The following is a 17,753-nucleotide window of genomic DNA, read 5'->3' as shown; positions in this document are numbered from 1 at the left end:
GAGCACTGTGCAATGGGGCTGGCAACACTGAGCTGCAAGACCTGGAGGAAGGGACTGGGGTGGGGGTGGGGGGCTCTGCAGCTGACCTGTGGCAAGAGGTAAACGGGGTCTTGCTGGTAACCGAATGGGGTCTCTGCTGCACTGGGAGCCCAAGATGCTTCCAGCATCCTGATGCTGTCTCTGACCTGAGGTCGCTCACCGCTGTCAGTCAGCGGGGGAATTAGAAGCATCAGGACCCACCGAGGTCAGGAAAGCTCTGCACCCAGCCCTGAACACAGGAGCCTGGACGCACTGCAGGGCTTCACCCTCTGGGGCAGAAACAACGGCTGCTGGGCCCCTGTTCGGTCCCACCTGTCCCTCGTCTCCCTCCACTCCCTATTTCCTGTCTTTGCATTTTTCTTTCTTTGGGCCCTCTGGCCTGGTGGGAGTCTTCAGAGGCATCGCTGTGGGTACCTGGCTTTCTCTAGGCCATCACCAAGTATTTCTGGGCATGAGCACAGCCATGTGACCGCAGGACTCTGTCTTTCCTTCCAGAAATCAGGGAGGCCTTCCGCGTTCTGGACCGAGATGGGAACGGCTTCATCTCCAAGCAGGAGCTGGGCATGGCCATGCGCTCGCTGGGGTACATGCCGAGCGAGGTGGAGCTGGCCATCATCATGCAGCGCTTGGACATGGATGGTGAGCAGGGGTGGGGGACGGGGCGGGGGGATGCGGGGCAGCGGGTGGTGTGGGGTCCAGGGCTCAGCTCCTGCCTCAATTGGTCCTGGGTGGGATGGAAACCTGGAGCAGAATTTTCCAGAACAGTCCTCAGAGTCCCAGCCTGGGGTAGGGATTTCAGAACTGTTATAGAAATGGGGTGACCAAGGTGCTAGTCAGGCTGTGGAGCCATTGGCTCCTACCTGCTCCCTCCCCTCCCCTCCCCTCCCCTCCCCTTCCCTCCCCTCCTCCCTTCCCTTCCTCTCTTTCTGTTATGGCACAAGGGGTTGAGCTCAAGCCAGGCAATCCCTCTACTTGAATGGTGACTCAGTCCTGTTACTTGTAACTCAATTTCCCGATGGGTCTTGCTTCTGTGCCTTGGTTATCCTCAGAGGGTGATTGTCCTACCTCTGCCCCTGAGTAGCTGGGATTATAGGCATGTCCCTTCATGCTTGGCTTCCTTAGGAAAGCCTTAAGATCCTTTCTTGCTCTGAAATTCTTTTGTGTATATGTGTGTGGGTATGTGCTAGTGCTGGGGTTGAACTCAGGACCTTGCACTGTCCCACAGCTTTTGCTGGTATTCTACAACTTTTCACCATGTTACTTTTGGTTTATTGGAGATGAGACCCTCACAGGTTTTCCTGCTGGAGCTGGCTTCAAACTGTGAGACCTCAGCCTCCTGAGTAGCCAGGATTATAGGTGTGAGCCACTGTGCCTGGGTCTTATTCTAAGAGACTTAAGATCTGTCCCAAACCAGGTGTGCACCTCTTGGCATTTGAACCCTGGCTTGGGTAAGCGCCAAGCGTGGGGCTCTCCTTTAGTAAACACAGCTCCTCCTGCTGTGCAAGCAGCTCGGAGGCCAGGACCATGGTTTGGCTTGGGAGGAGCATGATGTGTGTTGGGAACCAGCAGGCAGGGCCGGCACACCTCGGGGGATGAGACTGGGCTGTGGTGGGGAGAGGGACGTGTGGCCTGCTGACCCATGCGTGGCACACTGACCTGCCCATGGCAGCCTGGCCTGTGCATGGCCCGCTGACCTGCGTGTGGCACACTGACCCTTGTGTTGGCACACTGGCCTGTGCATGGTGCATGCTGATCCATGCATGGCATGTGGACCTTCACATGGCATGAGCCTTCCTTTCCCGTTGTCTGTGGGTTTATCTGAAGGACAGCAACTCAGTGATGATGAAGGCCTCGGCAATCTGCCAAGTACAGCGGTGCCGCTCCGTGCTCAGGTCAGAGCAGGACGGCTCTGCAGCCTGGACTTGACCTCCCGACTCTGACAACCAGGTGTCTCTGCAGGCCGGAGTGGACTTGGCTCTTGTTAGAATTGGTTCTTTAGCTTAGAACGACAGGCGTGTACCCCTGCACCCGGCAGATAGTTGGGATGTCTTGAAAGCTTTTCTCCCCTCTGGGCTTGAATTGCTGTCTGTCCAACCTCAGCCTGACACGTAGCTGGGATTGTGGGTGTGCGTCTCCAGTGTCACGTAGCTGGGATTCCAGGTGTGGGCCTCAAGTGCCCACCTTGGTGAATGCTTTTTAGGACCCCTCTCATAGTGGGGCCCTTGGAGCAGTTCTGTTAAAAAGTTAAGATCGATGGGCTGGGAAGGTGGCTCAAGTGGTAGAGCGCTAGCCTTGAGCTGAAGAGCTGAGGGACAGCGTCCAGGCCCAGAGTTCAGTCCCCATGACCGGACCCACCCAAAAAAGAGTTAAGATCGAGTTATACCCTTCCTTTCTCATTTCAGCAACATGTGCTTCTACTTTACCCGCTCTCAGCTTGTGTGGACTGGGTCCACAGGGGATGCTTTTGTGGAGATAATGCAAAAAAGAAAAAACGTATTTTGGAAAAAGCTTAGGCTTCTGAGTGTAAGAAGATTATACCTGCAGCCACCAGGGGCAGCAGGAGCAATGACCATGGGGTGTCCACCCATCTGCCCACCTTCCATCCATCACCCACCATCTACCATCCACCATCCTGCATCTACCATCTATCATCCATTGATCATCCAACTACTCAACACCCATCCTCCATCATCCATCCATCCACCATTCACCCATCAATCATCCATCTGTCATCCACCCAAATAGCTCCCCTTCCCACCTCACTCTAGCCCTCCTACTCTGAGTCCTTCCTCCATCACTCCATCCTTCCCTTCTTCACTTCCTCCTCCTTCCTGCCTCCCCTACTCCCCTTCTTTCCTCCTTCCCCTCCTCCTTCTCTCTTCCTCTTCTCTTCCTTCTCCCTTCCCTTCCCTCTTTCCTCCCCCCTCCAAGTTTTTATCCATCTATATATCCCTCTTTCCCTTCTTCCCTCCCTCCCTCCTTCCCTCCCTCCCTCCTTCCCTTTCCCTCCTCCATCTATTTATCCACCCACTTATCTGTCCATCCACCTGGCCATGACTAGAAGTGAGTCTGGCCCCCACAGCCTTATCTTTCTGGGGTTCCTTTTACCTTCAGCCCAAGGCCTGGCTGGAATTAGCCTGAGCTGGTCTGTGTGTGCTGGGTCAACACACAAGGTTTTCATTAGGCGACTCTGGGTATGTGAGCCTGACAGCACCCAGAACAGTAGCTCAGCTGCACAGTTCCTGGGGGGCAGGATCGGGGGAGCAGGAGGGTCTTCATTTCTCTCCTGGCTACAGCCAGTTGGCCCTCCATGGTGTGTGTGTGTGTGTGAGTGTGAGTGTGTGTGTGCATGGATGCACAAAAAAATTGTGTGTTGATGGTGCATGTGCAGAACTATCTGCCTACCACAACAAGCCAGAAACAAATAGCAACAATTTGGATAAGAATCACCACCTCCCACTTGGAGACTTACAAACTAACCCCCTAAATCCTGGAATAGACCCAGACACCCATTCTTTACAAACCACAAAAAATAGAGAAGCAATCAATTAACAAAGACAGTGTATGTGATTAAGGATGGAAGTGTTACTGCCCAGATAAACAGCATAGGAAAGAGAAACAGAGCGAATTCCTTAAAGAATACTCATGTTTTATGCATTTGGCTCTCTACATGATGTGGAGCTTTTTTCTGGAAAGATAAAAAGTTTTGAATCTTATTCACACTGAAGTAAGTTGGAGGCTTGCAGCTTGCTAGCCAAATACAGGTCGTGATCATGTCTGATTTTCCCTGAGGCCATTTCATAAAGCGTTTAGAAAGCAGGAAATGTCAATGTCACCTTAAAAAGCTTGATTTTGCCCTCACCTTCAAGTGCTGGAGAATTTGGCGAGCCTCGAACGTGCATTCTCGCGTTGCCGGCGAGTGTGGCTGCCGGGATGGAGGGCGCAGACCCGTGGCTCCTTCTCCACAGAAGCTGAGACGGCGCGCCACCTCCCCTTGGCTTTTCGTTGCTCGTTTTAGTCCATGCTCCCTACCTGCTTTATGACTTTCATTATGTTCAATTTTAAAGATACTTCCAATTTTATGGCCAGATTTGAAGTGTTTATTTTGCCTGTGTATTTAACTCTTTTTAGTGTTGCACTCTGCCATTCTTAAGTAATTTCTGCTATTTGTTTTTCATTCATATATAAAATTTAAGCTTAATTTTCCCAAAATGTAGGTTTTTTTTTTCAAGAAGTTGGCCCCAACTGTTGATTTTAACCATAAATCTGAGAAAATCCTCCCCAGGATGCTCAGGAACAACCTGGTAGGGAAATTCTTGAGTTATGGCCTTTTGTTGTTTTAAAGGGCTGCGCTTGTTGACCTATGAGGCCGGCTGTGGTGGCACACTCCTGTAATCCCAACTACTGGGACTGAGCCTCCTGATCACAGCTTCCCACATAACTTGGGGTGACAAGCCCATGTCACCACCCAGCTGTGGGCTGAGAAGGGGTCTTGTGGGTTTTCTTCCCCAGCCACTGTCCTCTGATTCTTAGCCTCCCAGTTGGCTCAGTGGGGCTCCAGTCCCAGAAACTGAGGAGACCACAGACTTCACAGCTCAGTAGCCAGGATGGTGGAGACTCACTCCCCACCCACCTCCAGGGCCAGGCTGGGGCTCATTACTGGCAATGGACTCACTCCCTCAGTTCCTTAGACATCCGGAGTTCAGGTCTCTTTTCCTTGTGGCCTGTGTTGAATTTGTTTTCTCCTTAGGGCAGCTACAGAGAATCGTGCTTTGGGCACACATACACACATACACACACACACAGACACACACCATAAACACAAACACGCATACACACATCCTGTTCCTCCTGGCACACTCTGCAGACAAACCCTTGGCTGCAATGTCCCCACACATGTGCCCTGCCAGTCCTCAGGGGGACAGAGCAACAGGACACTGGCGGGTGAGGTGAGGGGCAGACACCTCCCTAGATCACATAGGTACAGGTGCTGTGGCACCCATGCCCTCCTGAGGGACCCGGCTACCTGCACAGTTTCCATGGAAGCGTCTAGAAGCCTTGGGCTGCTCTGCCAAGCTGGGTGAGAAAGGAGGGTTCCAAGATCCTTTTTCTAGTCTCCTCAGAGAGATGAGGGTCAGGCACCGAGCATGGGGTCTGAGGGGGGAGGGGTTTGCTGCAATGGCTTTGCCCTCTTGTCTGCGGTCCCAAGCCAAGACTGCACGACAGACACATTTTTGTCCCTGTCATCTGTTCCTTGGACTCAGGCTTATTAGTGTGCATTGCTCACACACACACACACACACACACACACACACACACATGCACATACATGCATGAACACACATACACACATGCACACACATCCCCGGAGGTTTTATCTGGGGGAGACAGGCAATAGGGGCTGGGCAGTGATACAAGATGAGGTCTGGCTCCTTGCCCCCAGCTGGCCCAGGCTCCTGACGGAATCCACTGACCTCAAGCGTCTCCCACCTGATCTGGGTGGACCAGAGCTTCCCAGGGGTGTGAGCAGGCTGGGATAGGCAGTATCCATGCTTTTGTTCTGGCTGTTGGGGGCAGAACATGGAGAGGACAGCGGGATCCCACACTCACGCCCTGGCTCTGCTCAGGCGCCGGTGCAGCTGTGGCTCTGCCTTTTGAGGTGAGATGCCAACCCACTGTGCTTGGTGGTGCTGGGGAAGGCTGCCATGCTGGTGTGTCAGCCTGGAGGGGCCTTGGGTGCCCAGGCGAGGGATGAACCGGCCCCTTCCCTCTCCTCCCTCCCTCTTCCTACTCCCATCTCCTGTGTCTAGCCGTACCCCGGGGCTGGAGAGACCCCCACGTGAGTCCTCCCTCACTTCCCACATTTATGCCCTGTGCCCGTGGCCGCCTCCCGCCACCGAGGCCGCTCCTCCCCAGCTCAGGTTTTCCATCACCTGGGGGTGGACTCCCCTGTAGCCCTGCTGTATGCAATGCACTGATCTGGGGGCCACTCAGGCCTCCCCTCATTCCCAGGACCCCGACAAGCTCGCATGGCGCGGGCTGCAGGAGGCTGGCCATCCCCAGCCCTTCCTGGCTGCGTACGAGTTCCTCTGTCCCTTCTAGGCCAGGAGGCTTGCAGGGGAGACCTGACCCTTGCTTGCACTGCCTCAGGTGCCATGGGGAAAGTCCCCACAGCTCTGGGGTGCAGAGCCCCACTCCTCAGTGCTGCGGAGAAAGGAGGCCCAAGATCGTATTTCCTTTGAAACTTTAAGATTTGGGTTTTTTGTTTTGTTTTCATTGTTATTTTCAAGGAGGGGGGTAGATTTGAACTCAGGGCCTCACCCTGGCTAGGTAGGTGCACTAGCTGTCTTCTCAGAGAAGGGCTTACATTTTTGCCTAGGCTGGCCTCGGGTAGTGATCCTCCTATCTCTGTCTCTCACTTACCTGCACTACCACACCATGCTTCACTGGAGATGTTAAACAACACACAGTACGGCTGGTATTTTTGGAGTGTGTGGTCCTATAAATATGGCTCCATAAATATTTACACATGTGGTTCATGTGTGCATGGAGACACATTCAACCTACAGGACCTTGAATTGGGTTTAAAAGAAAATTTGGTGGAAGAGGTAGCATGACCAAGATGATTGTGCGCAGAAATGGACACGCTGAACTGAAACCCCTTAAAGTGTCACAGCTACTTAAACTATAACATAAAAAAACGTAAACTAGGAAAAGTAACAAAGCAACATGCTTTGCCTTTGTGTCTAGGTGCCTGAGAAATCCTGGGCTCTAATGCATTGCTTTGTCTTCCAAAGTCTTTGGGTTGGTATCAGAGTGGCGTTAGCTTTACTAGCCAAAGAGAGAAGTCTTTCTTCCTCTTCTTATATTCTAGGAGGGATGGTGTAGAATTGACATCGTTTATCAATGCAGAAAAAAAAATGTTTGGTTGAGTGTTCCGGTGACGCCATCTGGGTTTCAAGATGTATTTCTTGGCGTGTTGTTAATTACGTCTTCACTGGGCCATCCTTTGTGTCTGATGACCTTGGGACTCAGTCCGCTAGCTGTGTGCTATCCAGCCTCGCTGAAGACCCCGACAGTCAGTGGTACAACGTTTATTTCCCACCATCCAATAAACTTGAAAGAAAAAACATTGGGGAAGAACAGCTCATCTGGCCCAAATGCATTCACCATCCCTGATGCTTCTAATTGCTTCTAGTGTCCTCTCTCCTCTCTCTCTCTTTCTCTCTCGTTCTCGCTCTCCCTCTCTCTGATGGACACCCCTTTATAATTTATTTTCTGGTTATTAAAGCAAATCTTCAGTTGTACACAGGGGCTGGATTCGATGTGTGTTATGAGGGCCGTGCTCTCATTGGTCACCCCTTCCCTGGTCTCCCACCTCTCCTGGCCCTACCCTCCCTCCACTTACCTGCCTCCATTTTCAGTTGGGTACATCGAGTACTGTGGCCTTCCTCCCTCTATTCCTTACAAACCGAGGTCTCACTGTGCGGCTCAGGCTGGCTTTGAGCTCCGGAACCTTCTTCCTCTGCCTTCGAGTACTGGGATTACAACAGTGCGCCACCACTCCCGGCTTTAAACATGCTTTTCGAACACTGTGCCAACAGTGAGTTTCTTTGCATTTCTGCATGGACAGGTGTATTTATTTGGCATTGCTCTGGAGGGCTGCCAGTCTGGGGCTGGCTGGTGTCTTGGCTTTGTGACCCTGTGGCCCCATAACCCTGAGGCTCCACTTCCATCGGCCCTCCATCCTTCAGGGTGTGATGTCTGGTGGCATTCTTGTTGGTTCTGTGTTGGCAAAGAACCTTCTCTGTGTGGACGGTTTTCTTTGCCTCTGTTCTCATGTGGCTTGGGCCAAGTGTGTATTTCTCTCTGTTTGTCCTGGATGGGCTTTCTGAGCTATCACATCTGTGTGTTTGCTTGTATGACCTCTGGGAAGTGGGGGAGGCAGGGCCCTGTGTCTGGTCTGGGCATGCCACAGCTGTCTGTCCTGCATGCATGGCCCATGTGAAGCTCAGGATCCTGTGTGAGCAAACCACAGCGAACCTGGAGGTCTGTAAACAGTGCTGTGGTGGATCTGTAGCAGATGCCTCACCCTCCGGTCTCTCCCTGATACTTTCCAGTTTCTTGGGGCTCCACATGAGTCAGCTTCACATGAACCCAACGAAATATCCGAGAGAGCAGCACGTAAGCAGAAGAGGCTCAGCGGCCCGGCCCTGCACTGAAGGCTGGCATCTGGAGTCAGGAAGCCACACAGGGAGAGGGAGAGGCAGCAAGCCCAGAGCAGGAGGAGACAGCCACCCCAGATGCCCGCTAAGAGGCTGTAGGGAAACCTGAGCAGCACCGCACTAAACCTCAGCATGTGTGTAGCTCTGGAATCGAAGCTGCTCCTGGAGAACTGTGTCCAGGCAGGAACCCACATACGGCCTTTTCCTTCCATGGAGCTTGGGCCACAGTTAGAATTGGGGTGTGGGCTCCCTAATCACAAGGATGTCAGGGTGTGATTCGGCTCTGGGGCCTTCCTTGGGGTGCATGGACTCAGCATCTACCCCTGCTTCTGTCCCTGCACGGAGCGGGTGTATCCTACCCCAGGCAGGGCAGCTGAGGGGCAGCTCATGCCCAAGAGAACCCAGGCTAAGAGTTCCCGGCCTGGAACCAGAGACATGGACACAGAGGCCCCTTCATGCCCATTCATGAGCAATCCTGCTTGTTCAAAGAGGTTGTTGGAGAAAAATAAATTTTGGGGTGTCTTGGGTATCCGGAAATGTCTTTGGACTGCTTAATACATTTCTAAAGTTTGAGTTTAAAAATATAGGCGAAATTGGATATTCACAAGCCAAGAAGTATTAGCATCCAGGTTTATGTCCAACTCGAAAGCCTGAGCCTTCAATGAAAGGGTTCAAGAGTGGGCTTGACTCAGTCTCCCCGCTGACAGCCTGCCCGAGAGCCACTGCTGGCCCAAGAGCCAGCTGGTTTGGGAGTGGTTTATTTTCAACTTGTGGCTTCAATACAGAATGTCAAAATGTCTCCCTGTGCCATGGCCCAGAGTCCACAGAGAGCAAAGGCACGCGTGAGTATGTGCTGGTCCTGGGCTTGAACTCAGGGATTTGGCACTATCTCCTAGTTTCTTCACGCCAGACTGATGCTCTGCCACACAAGTCATAGATCCACTTCTGGCTTTTCAGTGGTTTATTGGAAATCAGAGTTTCACAGACTTTTCTACCCAGTCTGGTTTGGAGGCGTGATAATCAGATCTCAGCCTCCTGAGTGGCTGGACTTACAAGCGTGAGCCACTGCACACTGATCAAAGTCACACTTTTCATGGCAGATTTTGTGAAGTTACTTTCTTGAGTAGTTCCCTTCAGAAGTTCCTATCTTCTGAAGTCAGGCAGCCTGGGTCCTCTGCCCGGCGTGGGCACACGGCCTTGCAAAGACCCCCAGAGCACCCCCAAATGATCCCAGCTTGCTGTAGCCCACACCACATTGGCTCCACACCGTCCCCTGGCTCCTTCAGTGTCTGGGGACAGGATCAGACACAGAAGGTCAGAGGCTGTGGACAGCATCTGGGCAGCATCATTGTCACCTGTATCTCAGGGCTGGCCTTGGTATAGTTGGCATCGTTCTCCTGAGCGACATGTCCACTGTGGTCCACAGCCCATCCAGAGCTCACCGGGATTCCACTAGATTCTCTCCTTAGAAAATTGTTTCTTTGGATGTTGAAGGCTTGCAGAGAGAAATTGCTTCTTGTTTAATCCCACGCACATCCTGGGCCACAGACCTGCAGGTATCTGAGCTCCAAGGACCCGGGGAGAGGACTCCCTGACCCATTGCTCACTGGCCTGTACCACCGTGCTGTTGTAGGAGCCGGAGGGAGGTGCTTGGTCGAATGCCGAGTGAAAACAAGATATTAATCTTGCCGGGCGCTAGTGGCTCACACCTGTAATCCTAGCTACTCAGAAGGCTGAGATCTGAGGATTGCAGTTCAAAGCCAGCCTGGGCAAGAAAGTCCGTGAGACTCTGATCTCCAATAAACCACTCAGAAAACCTTAAGTGGTGCGGTAGCTCAAGTGGTAGAGCACTAGTCTTGAGCTGAAGAGCTGAGGGACAGTGCCCAGGCCCAGAGTTCAAGCCCCATGACTAATATATATATATATATATATATATATATAAATCTTCAAATTTATTGGTGCAGTGAAAACCGAGACAAAAGATACAGATTCTGTCTGGGTGACAAGCTGATTTTTACAGTAGAACTCGGGGTGCCGGGACAGCTCCCCTGCTTCCGATCTCATCCTCAGGGCTGGCAGGCAGTGGGAGGGGCGTGGAAGGGAAAGAACAAGACAGAGGAGATTTTGATGTAAACCAAGCTGAGGGTAAACCAAGCTGCCGCCATGGCGGCTGCATGGCCTGAGCCTGTCAGGGTATGAGAGGCTCAGCTAAGACCATGGCCCAGCTCCAAGCCTGCAGATGAAATCCATGCCCGGCTGGTGGGACTGCCCCGGCCCTCCATGGCCGCAAGCTGTTATGCATTTTGTATTGCCCAACCTGGACCTTTTCCACACATCACAGTTGTATTTTCCTTTGTGAATTAATTTTCCAGCCTGGGGATCCATCTTTTAGTGGGGTCCTGTGTAGTTGAGGAACATTATTCAAAGGCCAGATTCATGGCACAGCGTTCCTCATTGAGGGCTAAGGGTTTAATGTAGTCTTTAGCATTTCTCGGTGGCCCTGGGGTTTGGACTCGGGGCTTTGTGCTGGCTAGGCGGGCACTCTCCTTGAGCCACTGTGATGGCTCTTTTTGTGTTGGTGAATTTTGCAGTAGGAAATTGTTTTATACCTGGCTGGCCTGGGGTGGTGTCTTTCCGTTTGCCTCCCTTTGTAGCCAGGATGGCAGGTGTGCACCGCCGTGTCTACCACTGTGATTGACAGGGAGGCTCCTGAGCGTTGAAGTATGGGCTGGCCTTGAACAATGTGATGCCATCTCTGCCTCCTAAGTGGCTGGGATTACTGTCTGAGCTTCCATACCTGGCCTAAGTCATACTTTTAACCTGCAGAGTGCATCATAAAGTCTATGCATTTTTACTTTCTCTGGGCTTTTTCATTGATTTTTAAGCTTAGAAGAGTCTTCCGGTAACCTATATATTCTGCTAACTTTGTATCTCTACCACCCGAGAGTAAAATAAAAAGTGAGAAGCAATATTGATCTTTTTCCTCCCTAATTCTTATCTTTCCCATTACTGTTTGGCAAAGAAGCCTGCTCTAGCCCACTCTGCCATTTCTTTTAATTATCTACATTTGTTATATCAGCTGAACTTTTGGCGTCTCCCATCTATCCACCCCAAGGGCTCTACATCTTTGGTGCTTTCTAATACAGTTTAATGTTAAATATAGCATCACTGTGTTTAATTATTTTTAAAGGTTTTTTTCCCCCTAATTTTTGGGGTGTGTGTGTGTGTGTGTGTGTGTGTGTGTGTGTTTTGATTGGTCATAGGGCTTGAACTCACAGCCTGGGTACTATCCCTGTGTGTTTTGATTGGTCATAGGGCTTGAACTCACCGCCTGGGTACTATCCCTGAGCTTTTCAACCCAGGTCCAGCGCTCTACCACTTTGAGCCACAACTCCACTTCTAGTTTTCTGGTGGTTCACTGGAGATAAGAGTCTCACGGACTTTCCTACCTGGGCCGACTTTGAACCTTGATCCTCAGATTTCAGCCTCCTGAGTAGCTAGCTAGGATCACAGTGGTGAGCCATCAGTACCCTGCCCCTAATTGTTTTTTTTTCTTCCATATATATTTTTATTGTAAAAATACTGTACAGAAGGGTTACAGTTACATGAGTAGGGAAATGAGTACATTTCCTATCAAGCATTGTTACCTCCTCCTTTCTTTTTCCCCTACCATCCTTTCCCTCTCAACCTCCCCAATGCCTCCCTCCCCCCGCACCCCAAAATTGTAAAGTTCATTTTCAACATAGTGTCTTGTACATCTCACTGTTACAATGGGTCAACCTGTATCCTATTTAAGCCCTACATATAACAAAATCCCTAATTGTTTTTAGAGTTGTTTCCTTGTTTATGCTTCCAAATAATCTTAAGAAACCTCCAAAATATTCCACGGAGTGTTTATTAGAATTGTGCCCAAATGAATTAATGTGGGAAGAGCCGAGATCTCTGCAAACACGCCTTCACCAGGACTGCTGTCCTCGGGCAGCACCTCAGACCTGGACTAATGTGTCCATCTTCACAAGGGGTCCTAGATACAATTGCCAGCATCAGTCTTTGTTGTGTCCCTTCTTAGTGATAAAATTAGAGTTGTTTTATTTTTTTCACACAGATCACTTTTCCTCCTCTGATTAGTTTAATCTCTACTCGTCACTGCTGGCTTTGTGATGACAATCTGAGATTCTGGAGTGGCCAGGCAGGGCAGGGCCCCGCCAGGTGGGCACAGCGAGACCAGCTGCCTGCTTCCTGGACTGGGATCTGCCCGTCCCACTGTGTGCTCCCTGGAGGGAGTTCAGAGGAGGGCCCAGAATGAGGGGGAGTAGGAACGGCAGGAGCTCCCCACCTCTCCCTGGTCTTGCGTTTAGTTTCCTAAGTTGCTGTTGCAACTACCCAAGGAAACAATCGAGTTTTTCCCAGCTTGGCTCCCTCCTCCCCAGGCCACACCACTGTGCTCTGGAGAAGGATGGTGGAGGTGTTTCTGTGCTCCAGCCAGGCCGTGGCTGTGCTCCAAGTGGCAGCGGGCCTGTTTCCTTCCACTCCGCAGTCACGTTCATAGGTGAAGCTGTGCGTTGAGACAAGCGTGGAGTAGGCAAGATGCACCCATGGGTACCCTTTGTCCCATAGAAGTTCTCCCTGGGCCAGACTCCTGCCTGGAGGAGCTGGAGAACAAGCTTATCCGTGTGCCCTGAGGTCAGTCCGGGGAGAGAGGTTCTCTTCCTCCTGTGAGAGATGGCCCGAGATGCAGCCTGTGTTGGTTTGATTCATTGTGCTAATTGGCTGTTGTAGTATTAAGGTGAGTTTGAGTCCTGGAGTGGTCTATGTACCTGGCTGCCGGAAGCTATTCTTGTTGCATATTTAAAGTCTGGCTCATCCTCTGTGCTGGGGAGGTGTGTCAGCAGTTTTCTTGTTGTGTATTTTGGGATCTGTCACCTTGTCTCCACGCTGTCCTCATCCAGGAACCACACCCATTCCGCCACTCAGCAACAGGGAAAAGTCACATGATTTCTACCCCCTCATTCGAGAACTTTGTTGGTCGTTTCAGAAAATTGCATTTTAGTCTACTAAGTCTGATTCCTTTGCTTTCTAGCTTTACTTAAAATGATGAATTACCTTTTTGTGGAGGGTGGGGGTGTGTGGTCGTGGAGCCTGAACTCTGGGTCTGGGCGCTGTCCCTCAGCTCTTCAGCTCAAGGCGAGCGCTCTACCACTGGAGCCACAGTGCCACTTCCAGCTTTTTTTCTTTTTGCTTATGTGGTGCTGGGGAATCGAACCCAGGACCTCATGCATGCAAGGCAAGTGCTCTATCACTGAGCCACCTTCCCAGCCCTACCTTTTTTTTTTAAAGACCACTACTTTCACAAAAAATTAAAAATGTTTAGCTTTCAGTTATATAAAATCATAATTAATCTTAATTTTTACATTTGGTGATTGCATTTTAATTGGATCTTTCGGGATTAGATTTGTCATTCATTTATAGATTATATAGTTGGTTGTTTTTTTTTTCCAGAGAAATCCTCTCCCCCCCCCTTTTTGGGGGCTGGTGCTAGGACTTGAACTTAAGCTTTTTTACTCAAGGCTGGTGCTCTACCTCTTGAGCCACAGCTCCACTTCTAGCTTTTTGCTAGTTAATTAGAGATGAGTCTCTCAGATTTGTCTGCCAGGGCTGCCTCAGATCTCAGCCTCGTGAGTCACTGGGATTACAGATGTGAGCCACTGGAGCCTGGCTGTGATCATGAAGTGACATCAGAGGAGGTGAATAAGGAGACATGTATATGAGAAATGTTCCCAGTGTTTAGATGGAAGCAAGCCCAGGCCTCAGCAGTCTCTTCCTGCCCCTCCCCTTCCTTCCTGCCCCTCCCCTTCCTTCCTGCCCCTTCCCTTCCTTCCTGCCCCTCCCCTTCCTTCCTGCCCTTCCTTCTTATCCTTCCTTCCTGCCCTCCTGCCCTTCCTTCCTGCCCCCCTGTTCTTCCTTCCTGCCCTTCCTTCCTGCCCCCCACCTTTCCTTCCTGTTCTTTCTCCCTGCCCTCTGTGTGGTTTGCTCACTATATTATATGGAGACTGCATCATGGCCTCACATGGTCCTCACAACACACTTAAGTGTGTGCACTGGAAAGTTGTGTGAAGAGACGGGCGGAGCTCCTGCGTTTGTGGGTGCTGCAAACACCTTGGTGCCGGGCTCCCCTTGGAGATGGAGTCCACCCTGCTCCACCCCACTGCCCCCTGCTGCAGCGCCCCCTCGGTAACAGACACAGGCTCAAGGCCTTCCATGTCTGTCCTCCTGGCTCAGTTTCCCTCCAGACACCCGAGCCCAGCACAATGGCTGTCACACAGTGGCTTTGGATAAACATTCGTGGACAGCCATGCGAAATGCAGTTTGCTGCCGTGAACTCAAGCTGACGCTGCCTTTGTCAGCTCCTGCAGGTGCCCCGGCCCTGCCCCCTGGGAGTCCCTGGAGCCACCCGCATCCCTGCGTTCATTAGAGCCTCAGTGGGCTTCAGAGCTCACCAGCACCAAACCGGGGGCTCTTAAGCCCCTTCGGGCTCTAGGGGGAGCTTTTGGGGTTGCAACATTTCCTCCACAACCAGGCAAGGTTTCTTTTCTTTTTTGTTGGTCCTGGGGCTTGAACTCTGGGCCTGAGAGCTGTCCTTCAGCTCTTTAGCTCAAGGCTAGTGCTCTACCACTTGAGCCACAGAACTACTTCCGGTTTTCTGAGTGGTTTATTGGAGATAAGAGTCTCACAGACTTTTCCTGCCCCGCTGGCTTTGAACTGTGATCCCCAGTGCCAGCAAGCATGGAGATAGTGGGCTGTCTTCTCTTCCCATGGGAGTTCTTAGACGGTTCCAGTTGCTGAGCGAGCATCTGGTAGCAGTTTCTGCTATGTAATGAGTGCTCAGAGGATGCTGGATGGGAGGACCAAGGATGGAGGACCAAGGAAGGACAGACCCCCTCGCCGCTTCCCTGTACTCCTTGTGTGGAGAGGGAGCTTGGAGCCCTGCTCAGGGGGCACTGTGTGAAATGAGGCACCACTCAGCATATGTAACCCGGGTGCCTCAGTCTCCCCTGTTTAGAGGACTTGCAGAAGGGGCTGGATGCCCTACCCTGGCCGGCACAGACTGGCAGCTGCTAGGATGTCTGCTGTATGTCAGCTGGGCTGGGCCCTCAGGGTGAGGTGCAGTGACCACGACATGGGAAGGGAACCTGGGGAGGGGGCAGGTGCCTGACTTCCTTGCCCAGAGCCCACACAGCTGGGCCTGACGTCCTGATGTCCTGGTGTCCCGGCGTCCAGCTGTCACAGGCCTTTTGTCTTCATGGGCTTCCCTGGAGCTGGGGTGTAACCACGTAATCACACATCTGGTCGAAGGGAGTGTCGCTTACCTGTCTCCCTTTCCAGGTGTTAGACCCCTGCCCTCCTTTAAAGGCTCTTTGCAGATGGCTGCAGCTCAGCCTCTGCGGGGCTCAGCCCCAACCAGGCCCAGGCTTCCCCTGATGCAGGGGAGCAGCTTCCGGAGGCCTGGCTCACCTGTCACCTGGGCCTCCTGGCTGCCTCTCTGTGCACGCCCCCTCCCCTGGGTCACTGTGCACCTAGGATTTAGTCAGCTGATCATGAGAGAGAGAGAGAGAGAGAGTCATACAGACTTTTTTCTTTCCCTTAAAACGTGCCCCTGCTCCCCTAAGTGCTCATTTTTGGTTCATTCCTTTCATTCTGCAGTGATTTCTTAATGATTATGTCACCTCTTTGGGACAGTTTTATCAGGTTGGTCTTGATGAGTGTTGTACGATCTGATCTAGGCCCTCCTGCAGCTTCCTGCCCTGCTTCAAGTTCACTCTCTCCACTCCCATGGTGGGGAGGGGGGAGATATAGGGGGGAGATGCGATCCTGGGCAGGCAGGCCTCAGGCCTCATGCTGCTTGCTAAGTGGATGGCAGTGTTTGGCCGCCTGGGGAGGGCCAGGGGCCTGGGCTGCTTGGAGTGGATCCCACTCTTTCTGCAGTGATGTTCCTGCTCAGGATTCAGAAAACAATTTCGCGAAATGAAATTTGTGCAATTAAAAGTCATTCCGTACTCCAGGCCGGGCAGCGGTCTGGAAGCTTCTGCCTTTGTCCTTAGGGGACTCGGAAATTCATTATACCCAGACCCATTCCTTCTCTGGTGGCAGGAGCTATGGGGAAGAAAAAAACCATCTGTGAGAATGAGAGACGATGCTGAGGGGGTTAGCTGGTGTTGTGGGGAGCTTGTGGCCAGCTCCCCAAAGCTCCCACGCTCTGCAGTGTCCCTCTCCCCCAGCTGACCTCCCACTGGATGCCCCCCTCTAGCTCAGATAGGAAAACGCAGGACAGCTGACAGAGTTTGGGAAGGAAGAGGAACCTGCACCAGGGCTATGTGCTAGGGACCTGGAGTGTGTGCAGCAGGGCAGGAGTGTGTGCTGGGGAGGTTGGAGTGTGTGCTGGGGGGCCTGGGGTGTGTGCTGGGGTCTTGGAGTACATGGTGGGGTCTGGGGTCTCACACTATGGGGCTTCCCATAGTGTGAGCTGGGCACCAGCTCTGCCAGGCGCTCTCTGTGGGACCTTAAATTCTTGTTTCTGGAGAAGGTGGTGTGGGAGGAGGAAATGGTGGCGTTGGGGTGGGATAGCAGTGTGCTGCCCTGGAGGCCCCGAGCTCGGTGCCTGGCGCCTCCCCAGCCTTACATAAGCGCTTCTTATTACTCGTTATATTTTTTGGCGGGGGGAGGAGGGGGCAGCCCTGGGCAGCACTCTAGCACCTGAGCCGCACCTCCAGCCCTCTGCCTTCTGTTTGTTTTTGCTTCAGGCAGGTTGCCCTAACTTTCCCCAGGCTGGCCTCAGGCCGTGATCTTCTTCTCTCTGCCTCTTGTGTGGCTGGCACCACCAAACCCGGTTTCTATTATTACTGTTTAAATGGTTAAGTAAGATCTCTAGTGGCTGACCTGAGACCCAACAGCTACACCGGCAAGAGCAATTTAGATTTAATTGGTGTCAATACCCGGCAGCTGGCAGGCAGCTAGAGCGCTCTCTGTGCAGGAATACCAGGGCCAGGGGAGATCATTCCAGACAGAAATTCAGTGACCAGCGTCTCCGTGAGTTTCTGTATCCCACGCACCCGCTCTGTGCTTCCATTTCCTTACCTGTGGAACAGCAACTGAAGCTGTGGATACATCAGCCCTCAGCCCTCAGGGCTCTGCATCCTGAGACTCAAGCAAGTTCAGATGAAGACACGACGGCTGGAGGTGTGGCTTGGGTGGTAGAGCGCCTGCACTTGCTCCCAGCTCCACAACACCAAGACAAGGTTGCTCTTCCACTGAGCAACCAAACACGTGATCTAAATAGTATTCACGTTGCGTTAGGAATGGCATGCCAGCTGAAAAATACTGAAAATGTATGGCAGATGCTATATGCCAGTTCATTAAAAGTAATTTTTTTTTTGTGGTACTCTGGATCAGACGTGAATGCCACCCCTCACCCCACCCACCCCCTGCCACCCC

At 52.0% G+C, this 17,753-nt stretch overlaps 1 protein-coding gene across 3 annotated transcripts in view; it reads left to right on the top strand.

Annotated features, from left to right (window-relative positions):
* The window catches only part of Caln1 (calneuron 1), a 148,321-nt gene that overhangs the window by 86,999 nt on the left and 43,569 nt on the right, over positions 1-17,753 (top strand). For all 3 annotated transcript variants that reach the window (XM_013033198.1, XM_013033200.1, XM_013033199.1), the window contains one exon: positions 535-678. In XM_013033198.1, coding sequence (XP_012888652.1) covers positions 535-678 — 144 coding nt within the window. The remainder of the gene's footprint in view (positions 1-534; positions 679-17,753) is intronic.

The sequence above is a fragment of the Dipodomys ordii genome, unplaced genomic scaffold (assembly GCF_000151885.1).
Source record: "Dipodomys ordii isolate 6190 unplaced genomic scaffold, Dord_2.0 Scaffold164, whole genome shotgun sequence".
In the NCBI taxonomy this organism is placed as follows: Eukaryota; Metazoa; Chordata; class Mammalia; order Rodentia; family Heteromyidae; genus Dipodomys; species Dipodomys ordii.
This window is presented reverse-complemented; position numbering and strand designations above follow the sequence as displayed.